We start from the raw sequence: 10,897 nt of genomic DNA, 5'->3' as shown, positions 1-10,897 counted from the left end.
GAAGTATCTTAACATATGTTCTGTAAAAAAATAATATATGTATTTGCAGTTTGATTGGGTCATACGTGACAACAGTGAATCTAATATGTTTTACTAGGGGTTTTCATAAAAAAACAAAGACTATGTTGCGATTTCCTGCCTTTTAAAGTTAATTTTTAAAGTGTTTTCTCTAGAAAAAAGGCCATTTCATACATCAAAATCTCGGTTAAAATTCGTAAACTGAGATCATGATCTCAGGAATGAGGGCAAAAAGTTGCACAAGATTGTTGGCGTAATAAATAGCTCGAAATTTTTAATTGAAAATGTGGTTCATACCTTCAATAGAGGGCGCCAGGTGGTATAGGCGGCTGCGGCGCCGGTATTCAAATGGTAGGACCATCCGGACCGTCCCTTCGTAGTGAGGACTGACTAACCAACTACGTGGAATCGGCAGTCTAGTAAGCCATTTGATGGCCGGCGTGATCTTAGACGTCGTTAAGCCAAGAAGAAGAAGAAGCCCCTTCAAGAGAACAAAATGCCTGGAGACTCCTCACCAAACTTCAGAATCCTGCCTACGGGATTCTTTGGGAAATCTAACAAAATCCTAAGTTTAGCTCCTCCAAACTTGTAGACAGTCTGGTACTGTACGGAAATATCAATGTCAGTCCGCAAATAGAAAAGAATGTTATCCATGAAGAAGGATACCAAAGTTATTTTGAACCGAAGAAGCCGATAAAAGCGGTTAGAGTATCCCCAAAACTACTTAGTCAAAACGGACTAGTTTTTTTTTAGTCAGATGGAGTTAATCACGGACGAAAGCAAATTTATTATCTATGGGTCAGACGAGAGAGGTTAGGTTGGGTTGGCGAGAGTGTGGCACAATCCAAATTCTCAATTGAATCAAAAAATTACAGGGGTCTGGGAAGTATGGTGGTGATTGTGTAATGGGTTGGGGTGTTTTTAGTGGGGTGCTTTAGGGCACTATTGATTCCACAATGGATCGATTAAAGTATTTATACATTCTGAGAAATAAATTGAAAGCAAGTGCTGTAAAACTGAACCATGGATAAAATTTTCAGCTTATCTAATGTGATGATTCAGAGCATACTTCTAAGATGGTCAAACGATGGTTGCTGAACAATGTCAAAACGTCCCAGTCTGCAGACCTCATAAGTTATTGAGAATTTGTGAGATCATTTTGAGCGAAAAATTCGAATATTTATGATTGAATGGGAGAAAAATTCCTCTGACACAAATAAAAAATGGACTTTCTTGATGAAAAATTGGTTAACCATTTTATCCACAAATAGATGTTGTTTTGTAAAAATTATGAAGAATATATTGTACTACTTTGCTATGATGTCCCATATGTAAGCCAATTTTATATATTTATTTCAACGTTTCCTTACCATCCGTAAACCTAAAAATCCAACTTGCTCTTCATTCCTCCGCTAGCACAGCTAAGCGTTGGCACCTGAACCTTGTTCCCACTATCGTCATCCGCAATATCCGGCGGAAGGTGCAATTTTTCAATCACAAACTTGCTTCGCTTCAGCTTGAATGCTAGATCGCGTGTCTTAGGATGATACGAAGCCAAACTATTGAATGGTGCTATTTTCGTTATGTTCAACAAGCCATGGTACTCTTTGAAGGCAGGGTTCGCTAGCTCTTCCATCTGACCGGCAAACGCTTCCAGTTCGAACGAAAAATCAAACAAATTTATCACCTTCTTGTGCAGGTGCAGGTCGTCTAGGTAGTGAAACAGATGCAGCGGAACGGTAATTAAACAAACCGACAGCGTGTTTCGTACGACAGTCTTTAGTAAGGTGATAAAGCGTAAGAAATCTGTAGAAAAGTTCCGATCATACCACGATGGAGAGCCAATTGAGTTTAAACAAATTCGAAGCACGCTTTTAGTGCATTCGCCGGAAGTCGAGTTGAACTGTTGTTCGCTCGCTTTACGATGGATGCAGGACAGCAGGGACGCGTAGTGCGGATTGTGGAACGAACCAATCCCGCCACTACTTTCTGGCAGTTCGTCTCCATTCCAATATGTTATATCTTGTGCGAGTAATGTCGTTGATGGTATTGTTTTGGTTAGATCGAAATAGTGACCGAGCGCTGTGGATGACTTCTGTTCAGAGTCTACCGGAGCGAGTTGATTGTAGCGAAATGCAATTCGCATGATTTCCGGTTCCTGCTCGGCGCTACTTTCTGATGCTGTGTTAGCTTCAACGGGTTTTGGTAGTTTTTCAACCTACAAAGATATCATGCATTAGGGGTGTACTTTCTGTGGTTTAAAATGGTGTTTGGATAGGACATTTACCAGCTGCACTGGATCTTCTTCCATCGACGCTACCAACAGTGGATGGTTGTTTACGATGCCTTCCGCAAGAAAATACTTGGATAGCACTCGGGAGTAGTTTCCTTGTTTATCTTCTCCTGTTTAGGTTTAAATTAGACAGAAAAGGGAACAGTAAAATAGCCACGCAATGCTTCTGGAAGACCACAGCCCCGTACTCACCGATACCAATGATGGAACCGATGGGAAACCCACCACCAAAAACATGGTCTAGTGACGGATTTCCCAACGAAATTACCGACTGTCCCGTGTGCACAGAGAGACGAGTTCCGTTTATATTCAAGGCTCGCCGACGCTTGACAAACCCAGACATTACGAACGTTATTGCGTTTGCTGATTTAACTTCCAAAGGCCGGCACAAATTTCCGCCACAGTCGCTGAATGTTTACACATGGGGAACAAGATTGGCACATAACACAGAACTGTAGCAACCTTGTGCAAACGATGACAGAACACGAGGCGAAGCTTTATCGCTACAGCTCCTTCACTGTGAATACCCAGTGAAAATGCTACACCAATTGAATGTGACAAAATTTTGAACTGCCCGTTTGCTGATGATGGGGGAGGAGTTTCGGGTTTTGTGTGACGAGATTGATATTAAAAAAAATATTTTGTAATTACGATCAGGCCGTAATTCAACTTAAATGCTGTATGGAAGGTTCCTTCTCCCTCAATTTAAGTGCACCTTATTTCTCGTGTGGACTCAGCTGTAGTAGATTTTTAATAGCTGCTAGGAGTCCGGGTCTAGCTGCATCGACTTACACACATGACCAGAGGATGTGGTCAATATCGTGGTATCTGTTGCTACAGCTACAAACCTTGGAGTCGGCGCTGGCTATACGTTGAAGATGTAGAGATTCATTGCATAGTGGTTCGACATAAGTCGTGCGAAAGAACGCATGATCCAATGGGAGCCCATGAAACCTGCAGTAAGATGTTCGTCCTCATCCCACCTGCTCTGCTCATGTGTTGTCGGGTGCGAACAAACTCGTGAGGTAAAATCTCTCAAGGGACCTCTCAAATATGCTACCTTTCCCGAAGCGGATCCGTCCGTATAGAACTATTGAGGATTTGGGTGGTTATACTTATCCACAAAAATGCTGGGACCTGTCCTTCAGCGAATATCATTTGGAATGTTCTTCAAGGTCAAGAGTTCTCGCATGGAGGTGTCGATTACTGAAAGGAAAATATAGGGCTCTGTTAAAATGGTGCGGTTTATTGCACTAGTATCACTAGGGTTTGCCTTAAAAGATACAAAATCATAAAATAAATTCATCATTTTGCACTTAGAGCGTGTGTCGAGTAGCGATTTGAAATTTTCAATCACTGGTGGGTTGGATACTGTGGATTTTAGTAGAAGGCGAAGCGATAGCTGCAAAAATCATCACTTCTAGGGACGTAATATGAGTGGATTTCATACTGCCCAGTGCAATCCTAAGACAACGATGTTGTATTCGTTACAGTTTTAGCATATGTGTATTGATTTGGAAGCAGATATATCTGTACTCCAAGGCGGATAGTATGGTTGACAATCGACGTGAAGAACGCCTTTAACACGGCCAACTGGACAGCGATTAGAGCAGCTCTGCAGCGAAGAAACACGCCATTGTACCTCCAGGCGTTGCTGAGGAACTACTTCATCAATCGCACGCTCCATTACGAGACGGAGGAAGGAATGGTCTCGCTACCAGTGACGGCAGGTGTTCCACAGGGTTCGGTTCTAGGGCCAACACTGTGGAACGTCATGTACGACGACCTTCTACGTCTGGAGCTGTCTGGGAAGCGTGCGGACATTATCGGATTTGCGGATGATATGGCATTCACCCTTATCGGGAGGGACCCACAGGAAATCAGCAACCATGCTACGAGGAACCTGGAGATGATCGAACGTTGGACTGATGCAGTGGGTCTGAAGATCGCCCATCAAAAGACCGGCTACATGATCTTCTGCACACATCACAACCCGCAAGTAGGTCAACTACAGGCGGGGGGACACACGATCATTTCCACGGAATCGCTCTACTTGAGCAATTCCAAGTAGAGCGATTCCTCGGCGAGTAGACCTCGGCGAGCAGACCTCGGCGTCGAGCTCCTCGGAGTCTGCACCAAGGCAACACGTATCGCAAATGACCGCTCAGAGCGCCTTGACCGCTCTGATGCCGAACAAGTGTGGCCCCAAAAGCAGCAGAAGGAGAGCCCTGGTTAACGTTGGGAATAGCATTGTTCGTTACGCGGCACCATCGTGCGGACGGACACTTCTACAGAGAGATATCCATCGCACCACCGTTCAGAGGACGCACCGCACAGGAGTACTTCGAGTAGCCAGCGCCTTCCAGACGGTTTCCTACGATGCAGCTTGCGTGGTCGTAAGTACTATCCCGCTAGTCCTCCTCCTAGAGGAGGATATTCGCTGCCACGAAGACAAGGTAGCGAGTGGATATACTGGACCAGACATACGAAAGCGACGCAGAGAGGAGACCATGGAACGCTGGCAACAACAGTGGACAGCTGTAGCAGAGCAGCAGGGATCGCCGGGGATGAAGACGAGAAGACTTATCCCGGACATTATGTCCTGGGTAAATCGTAAGCACGGAGAAATTGATTTTTATCTATCTCAACTCTTTACAGGGCATGGGTTTCTCCGGAGCTACTTCGTCGAGAAAGGCATCCTCGACGGCTCGCCAAACTGCCCGGTGTGTGAACATGACGTGGAAGATGTCGACCACGTAATGTTCCACTGTCCACGGTTCGCTCGATTCAACAAGAGATGCAGCAGCAGAGCCACACCCGCCTGACGATGGACAATCTGGCGGCGGAAATGTGTGCCAACCGCGACACTTGGGAAGCAGTCCGGACTGCCACTCGGACCACCTTCAGAAACCTCCAAGTGAGGTGGAATGAGGAAAGTCCACCAACGGCAAGACGGAGGCGACAACAACGACGGCGGAACACGGAACAACCAAGGCAGCAAGAGCTGCCGCCGTAACCGCATGGTTACGGCGGTTGTAGTATGGTTGTCTTATACAGTCGCAGAAGGTCTAATGGATGTGCACCAGAATCTTGTGACTGTTAGGAGGAAATTGATTCTTTTGGCACAGTTTTTTGCCAGTTGTTCTATATGTGATCTCGACAGAATCTTACTGTCAAAACGAATGCCTAGGTATCTAAATGTTTGCGCATGCGCATGCCTCTTGCCATATAAAAATAAGTCAAACATCGGTTGTAATAAATTGACAATAGCGGTTTTTCGGTGTACCGTAGTGAGATCCCTTGATATCTTAACAATGTTTATAATTTAATTCAACTTCCATATACATTGCGCTTAAAATATTCTTTGATAAATGAGTTCACCAATATCAAATAGAATGCATTATAACGTTCCGTTGACATTCGACAGAATTTATCAAAATAGTCGAATATCTGTACGAAATTTGCAATCCATTACGATTACCATGTCAGCCTTGTAACATGATCGGTTTTAGTTTTGGACGTTTTAATAAAACCAAGAAACTGCATCTCAGCCACCACTCTAGTGAAGCGGGCCCTGTTGAGGAATGATAAAAAAATAAATTAAAAAAAATTACAATGAAAGCGATGCACTTACTGAATTATTGGATCCACTTGCTGCTCCACTCCATCTTTGTTGGCATCTTCGAGAATCGTGCGGAACGCTTGGAGCCAATCGAAAAGATTGATCATACGGCCACATTCCAAATGCAGTTTGTAGGCTATGGAGAGATCGGGCAATGAAGGAACGATACAGGACGATTCGTCCAAAGTGCAGCAATCACACTGCGTGTAGTATTGAGGATTGTTCAGTGCGATGTGAACTGCCGCCCTCGGAGCGCCAACGATATGCTGCCGAAGGTAGGTACTGTCGTTATAAAGAAACAGCTCAACCAAGGGCACTGTTTCGCTTGTTGCCGGACGAAGGTATCGGCAGAAGATATGCTTAACAAAATATTCCATTATACGTTCAATCGCTTTGGTGACGGCAGATTCGCTCTTGGAATGTTTTGCGGCCGTTAGCAACTTTTCGCGCAATTCTTGTCGTCCCATGTGAGGTGAAAGAAAGGAAGATTTGTCGTGTTGTTTCTCGCTGACGATTGGATCATGATTAGCAGCTACTAACTCGTCGGACAGGACAACCAACCCGTTTGCCATTTCTTCCACCGGGACTACATCGTACACCAAACAGCCTTCGATGCTTAGCTGGTCGTTTCGTTCCACCCAAATTAAAATGACGTCCAGCACCTGTTGAATCTTCTGCAGCATTTCTTCCTTTGAAAGAAACGATAGCAGTTGGATGCATTCTTTGAATTCGGACAGCTTAGTTACGTCCGACGCTACACACAGACAATACAGTTCGCGGATTTGTTTCCCCAGTGGTGCCTTTGGCAGGTCGCTAACTAATGTGTGCAGTACGTGCAATGCACAGTGAAAGGTAAACCAATAGTTGTGCACTTGCATTATCATCGGAGTTAAGGATCGCTTCAGATGATCGTCATCGGTCAGCAGATCTATGACCTCTTGCGGATTTTGCAGCGACTCCACGTACGGGCGAAACGATGGCAACTGTCGTATTTGCTCCAATTCTGATGGCGAAAGTTCGTGAACGATTGCAGTCAGCTGGCGTTCATCGTCGATCACCGCACTCAGTCCATTGATCGATTTTTGAAAGTAATGATCCATAAGTGCATATTTGAATCCTTGGATAAAACCGTTGACAGAAAAATCGTAAAAAAGGAAAATATCTACCAGCAGCTTAAACACTTTGCTCGAAAGATGGAACGGACAGTAGGGTGTTAGCAGCACTTCGTTCAGTATGTTGTTAAGATTGGTAGTGGATGGCTCGGATTGAAAAACGGAAATCTTGATCTTGCTCGTCACGTGGTACGGCAGCACACTGTGAATGGTTGAAATGTCGGTTGCTACACCAAACACCAGCACAAATGGCAACTTTGTAGCGTATGAACTGCAATGTAAATCGAAACCATATCAAATATTCGCTTTTGAAGCGAATTTCCACTACAGTACTTACTCTAAAATAATTATCAGATCCTGCAGAACGGTCGTATTGAACGACTCAAAGTCTGGCACAATTATAACAAGATTCGGTTTCACATCACGCCTGGCGTGTGCTTCCTGGTACCATGCCTCCAACACGTCCAGATTGAACTGATTTTTACGAAATTGCTTTTCAACGTTCCGATCCTTCGATTGGCTTTCGACACACCGCTCAACGATTGTTTCGACTGCTTGCTTCAGGTTTGCTCCATCACGGGCCGGCAACAATACCACTATTGAGAAGGTGTTGTTTTGGATGTCATCCGCCAGCTTCTCGAACTGGGACCAATGATCATTTTGATTGAACCCGGTCAGCAACGCTGCGGTCGGCAGACAACCTTCGTACTGGTTTACCTTTTGGCAACTTTCGATAAACTTCAGCAGGTCACCAATAATCTTGCTATAGCTGCTTGTTTGTAGCTTTATAATCATGTTCCACGTTCGCTCCCAGTGCTTTTTGTACATACGAAACCACAACTGGTTTGTTGTGCTGGCGTCCAGGAAGCTGCTACAACTTTGCACCTTTTTACGTCCTTTCGCACGTGTAGCTTCATTTTTGAACACAAACACACCCTGGAAATGGATAACAAACACTGTAAGCTACAGCACGGGATGGAGATGAAGAGATCTACAAGCTTTTGCACACCTTTGATACGGAATTTGTGGCATCCATCGTACAAGCGCATGTAAGTTTGCTTTCGTTCTACCATAAACAAAACAGCAGCAAATTGACTTTTGAAAAAAGGCGCAATTTGAAACGATCAACAATCGCCGTCGTGCTCCGGTTATTTGAATCACAGACAATTGACGGTTTGATCCGTTTAAACTGCATTGTCTAGCGATTCATGTGTGATTAATTTGCATCGAGCAGCTGGAAAAAAAAATTTATGTGTTTTGTTATTTAAGTTCCTCAAAACTATAAATTTAATACAATATCGAACCAAAAACAATGATTTATATTTTTTAAAGTCGCTTCATATTTTTATTCAATGCAGCATACATTTTTTGACAACTCAAATAAACGTCAGAATGACGAATATGACGCAGCCTGCTGATTTAAGGTCTTTGCTTACAAATAAGATCAGCAACAAACTTTTGCTACCCTTGATCTTGTAAATAAGTTCACATAAAAGCGAAAATACTTCGTTTTACAACAGTTTAAATTGATAAATTTACACAAAAAGTTTCATTCTCTAAAGTGCGTTTGCGAATCGGTTGTTTGTAGAGTTTTAAGTGAGTTTTCGGTGCAGTTGTTCATACGGTACTTACGTTCCAGCTTTAAGGGTAAGGGTACGCGCTTTTAATGAAACCAACGTGACTTGCAATTTTCTTTATTTTTTTAGAAGCCCACCTAACTTTTGTTTCGTTCTACCTTCCAGCGTTTGGAGTCCCTTCTAGAATTTGCCAGCCGAACGTGTGTGGTGTACGTGTACGATTCGATCGATAGCGTTTTGCTGCCCGTAGGAGCGAGTGTGCCGTTTGTGGGATACCCAAACATGCCACAGGAAATAAAGCGCGAGCGTAAAAGTACACAGGTATTGTTAAATTTAAAGATAACGACAACATTGTTTTGTAGCGTGTTGCTAACAGTGAATGCGCAGCAGTAATTGCCGTCCGTTGCTTTGCCGTGTACTAGAGCTAATTTCAATATACCCATTCCAACCTCTCTGTATACCCTTTCTGTATTTGTAGTCAATGATGCGCCCGAAATCTATTCACTGGAATGAAGTAATTATCCGTTAAACTTGATGCACCGGCCAAGTACCGAGTCCTAACTGTACCTTCCTTCTGCCGTAATTCCAATGTGTTTGCAGGCACCCTTATCTCCCTGCCCTATTCCGGACATTAGCGACGATGAGCTGGTATCGATAACGGTGCGGGATCTCAACCGTACGCTTAAGATGCGTGGCTTAACCCGGGAGGAAATTGTTCGCATGAAGCAACGGCGTCGTACGCTGAAAAACCGAGGATACGCTGCCAGCTGCCGCATCAAGCGCATCGAGCAGAAGGATGAGCTGGAGACGGAAAAATCACAGGAGTGGCGTGATATGGAGCTGATGCACGAAGAAACGGGCCGGCTGCAGGAAGAGGTAGATTCGCTGCGGAACAAATATGAGGCGTTGCGGAAATTTGCTCTGTCGAAAAAGATTCCCCTTCCACCGGAACTGGACGTACTGTAAAACAAGTGAGGGCCCTTTGTCAGGAGACTGGACATTGAAGATGTATGTAATTTATGTAATATGATTAAAATTCCTCTTTTTTAGTTACTAATTGACTTAATCAAAGTATACTTTAAATGTATTTAATAATAAATATTCGCCGGTAGATTAACATAAAGGAACATTATTTTTGATTTTTTTTCAAGCATGACATCATTTACAAGTCATGCCGCAAAACATTGCCATAGCGATAAGCATATAGGGTCGTGTGTGTTAAGATGGGCAAATTATATCAGAAAGATCGTACGAGGTTTGAACTTAAAGTAAAAGAGACAACATTTACAGAAGCTCCACCCTTGGTGTACGTGTACGAAAAATACATCATATCACTGTATCAATGTTTGATAAGCTTATCACGGCACATTGTAAGATGGTCCGTTCTTACCGCTTTATTAAAAATAACTTTGAATCTGGCCGTATCTATCCGTTACCATATTCTCGTACTAATAGATGACAATGTAACAAATAACCGTACCAATTATCGGTACAACGGCGCCTTTTCTAAAAAAAAAACACTGGTAAATTCATTGCTGCATTGCATAAGGCTCAAATCGCTAAATGAAGTACAGATGGGGGCAAGATCGTTCGCGTTCTGCAGCATACATGCTGCATGCTGACCAAGAAATTGTAATAGGGGTCGGTCGGCAGCTAACTGGGAGTCGCATTGGGCTACTGATTGGGCCTTTAAAAATAAAACTACGAAACAAGCACGGCACGGGTGCGTCCGTTAAACAAATGCAGAAACTATTTCACGATCAATGCATCCGCGATTTAGGCCATACCAATGCACCCCGCATAAACCCACACCAAAAAGGTGGATTGATTCGTGTGTTGACGCAGAGTACCTTCGATGACTGATCTTTGGTACGGTCGGATTATAAGCGATATCGCACATTTTGTCTGGCTACCCGATGGCGAGATGTGAGACAGGTACCTCAAAACATTATTAACCTACCGATGGGTGATTAAAATAGGTCCAGGAAGCTGTTGATGATGTAGCCGTATACATTCGCGCTTCCGTGCTACCATGTTTTAGAATAGCATTCTGTCGGGCTTTTTTCGCTTCCACTTGGAGTACAAGCATTTAAAATATTATAACTTTACTGAACATTGTGCATCAAACTTCCCATAGCGGTTGAAGTCTTACGCGGATTGTTGAAATGTTCGAATAGGAAAACTTATGCGATATCATTAAACAATTAGCTCCCTTCAACACAGAGCACAGGGGACATGTAACGAGCAGAAGCGATAGCGCACCATAAGTAGATAA

The 10,897-nt window shown here is 43.6% G+C and overlaps 6 protein-coding genes across 6 annotated transcripts in view; 4 read left to right on the top strand and 2 right to left on the bottom strand.

Moving 5' to 3' along the window:
• Positions 1-10,897, top strand: part of LOC126556025 (polyserase-2-like) — a 555,659-nt gene that overhangs the window by 181,606 nt on the left and 363,156 nt on the right. The gene's annotated exons all lie outside the window — the stretch shown is intronic.
• The window catches only part of LOC126556328 (glutathione S-transferase), a 327,848-nt gene that overhangs the window by 312,200 nt on the left and 4,751 nt on the right, over positions 1-10,897 (top strand). The gene's annotated exons all lie outside the window — the stretch shown is intronic.
• LOC126556523 (elongator complex protein 4) lies at positions 1,400-2,654 on the bottom strand. Its single transcript, XM_050211786.1, has 3 exons — positions 2,504-2,654; positions 2,306-2,421; positions 1,400-2,236 (listed from the first exon to the last, which is right to left on the bottom strand). Exons 1-3 carry the CDS (start codon positions 2,652-2,654, stop codon positions 1,400-1,402), a joined length of 1,104 nt encoding a protein of 367 aa, XP_050067743.1.
• LOC126556448 (uncharacterized) lies at positions 4,086-5,090 on the top strand. Its single transcript, XM_050211713.1, has 2 exons — positions 4,086-4,310; positions 4,970-5,090. The coding sequence occupies exons 1-2, from the start codon at positions 4,086-4,088 to the stop codon at positions 5,069-5,071; spliced, it is 327 nt and encodes a 108-aa protein (XP_050067670.1). The 3' UTR covers positions 5,072-5,090.
• Positions 5,789-8,085, bottom strand: LOC126555971 (origin recognition complex subunit 3). The gene is made up of 4 exons (XM_050211122.1): positions 8,055-8,085; positions 7,383-7,981; positions 5,946-7,316; positions 5,789-5,885 (listed from the first exon to the last, which is right to left on the bottom strand). The coding sequence occupies exons 1-4, from the start codon at positions 8,079-8,081 to the stop codon at positions 5,789-5,791; spliced, it is 2,094 nt and encodes a 697-aa protein (XP_050067079.1). The 5' UTR covers positions 8,082-8,085.
• LOC126556372 (transcription factor MafK) lies at positions 8,905-9,594 on the top strand. The gene is made up of 3 exons (XM_050211637.1): positions 8,905-8,943; positions 9,101-9,136; positions 9,223-9,594. The coding sequence occupies exons 1-3, from the start codon at positions 8,905-8,907 to the stop codon at positions 9,586-9,588; spliced, it is 441 nt and encodes a 146-aa protein (XP_050067594.1). The 3' UTR covers positions 9,589-9,594.

Source organism: Anopheles maculipalpis, chromosome 2RL (assembly GCF_943734695.1).
Source record: "Anopheles maculipalpis chromosome 2RL, idAnoMacuDA_375_x, whole genome shotgun sequence".
NCBI lineage: Eukaryota > Metazoa > Arthropoda > Insecta > Diptera > Culicidae > Anopheles > Anopheles maculipalpis.
Note: the sequence above shows the minus strand (reverse complement) of the source record. Positions and strands in the feature narration are given on the sequence as shown.

Coding starts and splice junctions, on each gene's coding strand:
- LOC126556448 (XM_050211713.1), top strand. CDS start 4,086: ATGTACGACGACCTTCTACGTCTGGAGCTGTCTGGGAAGCGTGCGGAC. Junction 4,311..4,969: donor GCACACATCACAACCCGCAA/GTAGGTCAACTA, acceptor AACTCTTTACAG/GGCATGGGTTTCTCCGGAGC.
- LOC126556523 (XM_050211786.1), bottom strand. CDS start 2,654: ATGTCTGGGTTTGTCAAGCGTCGGCGAGCCTTGAATATAAACGGAACT. Junction 2,422..2,503: donor CGGTTCCATCATTGGTATCG/GTGAGTACGGGG, acceptor AAACCTAAACAG/GAGAAGATAAACAAGGAAAC. Junction 2,237..2,305: donor AAGAAGATCCAGTGCAGCTG/GTAAATGTCCTA, acceptor ATATCTTTGTAG/GTTGAAAAACTACCAAAACC.
- LOC126556372 (XM_050211637.1), top strand. CDS start 8,905: ATGCCACAGGAAATAAAGCGCGAGCGTAAAAGTACACAG. Junction 8,944..9,100: donor GCGAGCGTAAAAGTACACAG/GTATTGTTAAAT, acceptor CTGTATTTGTAG/TCAATGATGCGCCCGAAATC. Junction 9,137..9,222: donor AATCTATTCACTGGAATGAA/GTAATTATCCGT, acceptor ATGTGTTTGCAG/GCACCCTTATCTCCCTGCCC.
- LOC126555971 (XM_050211122.1), bottom strand. CDS start 8,081: ATGGATGCCACAAATTCCGTATCAAAG. Junction 7,317..7,382: donor GATCTGATAATTATTTTAGA/GTAAGTACTGTA, acceptor TTTACATTGCAG/TTCATACGCTACAAAGTTGC. Junction 5,886..5,945: donor CAAGTGGATCCAATAATTCA/GTAAGTGCATCG, acceptor ATTCCTCAACAG/GGCCCGCTTCACTAGAGTGG.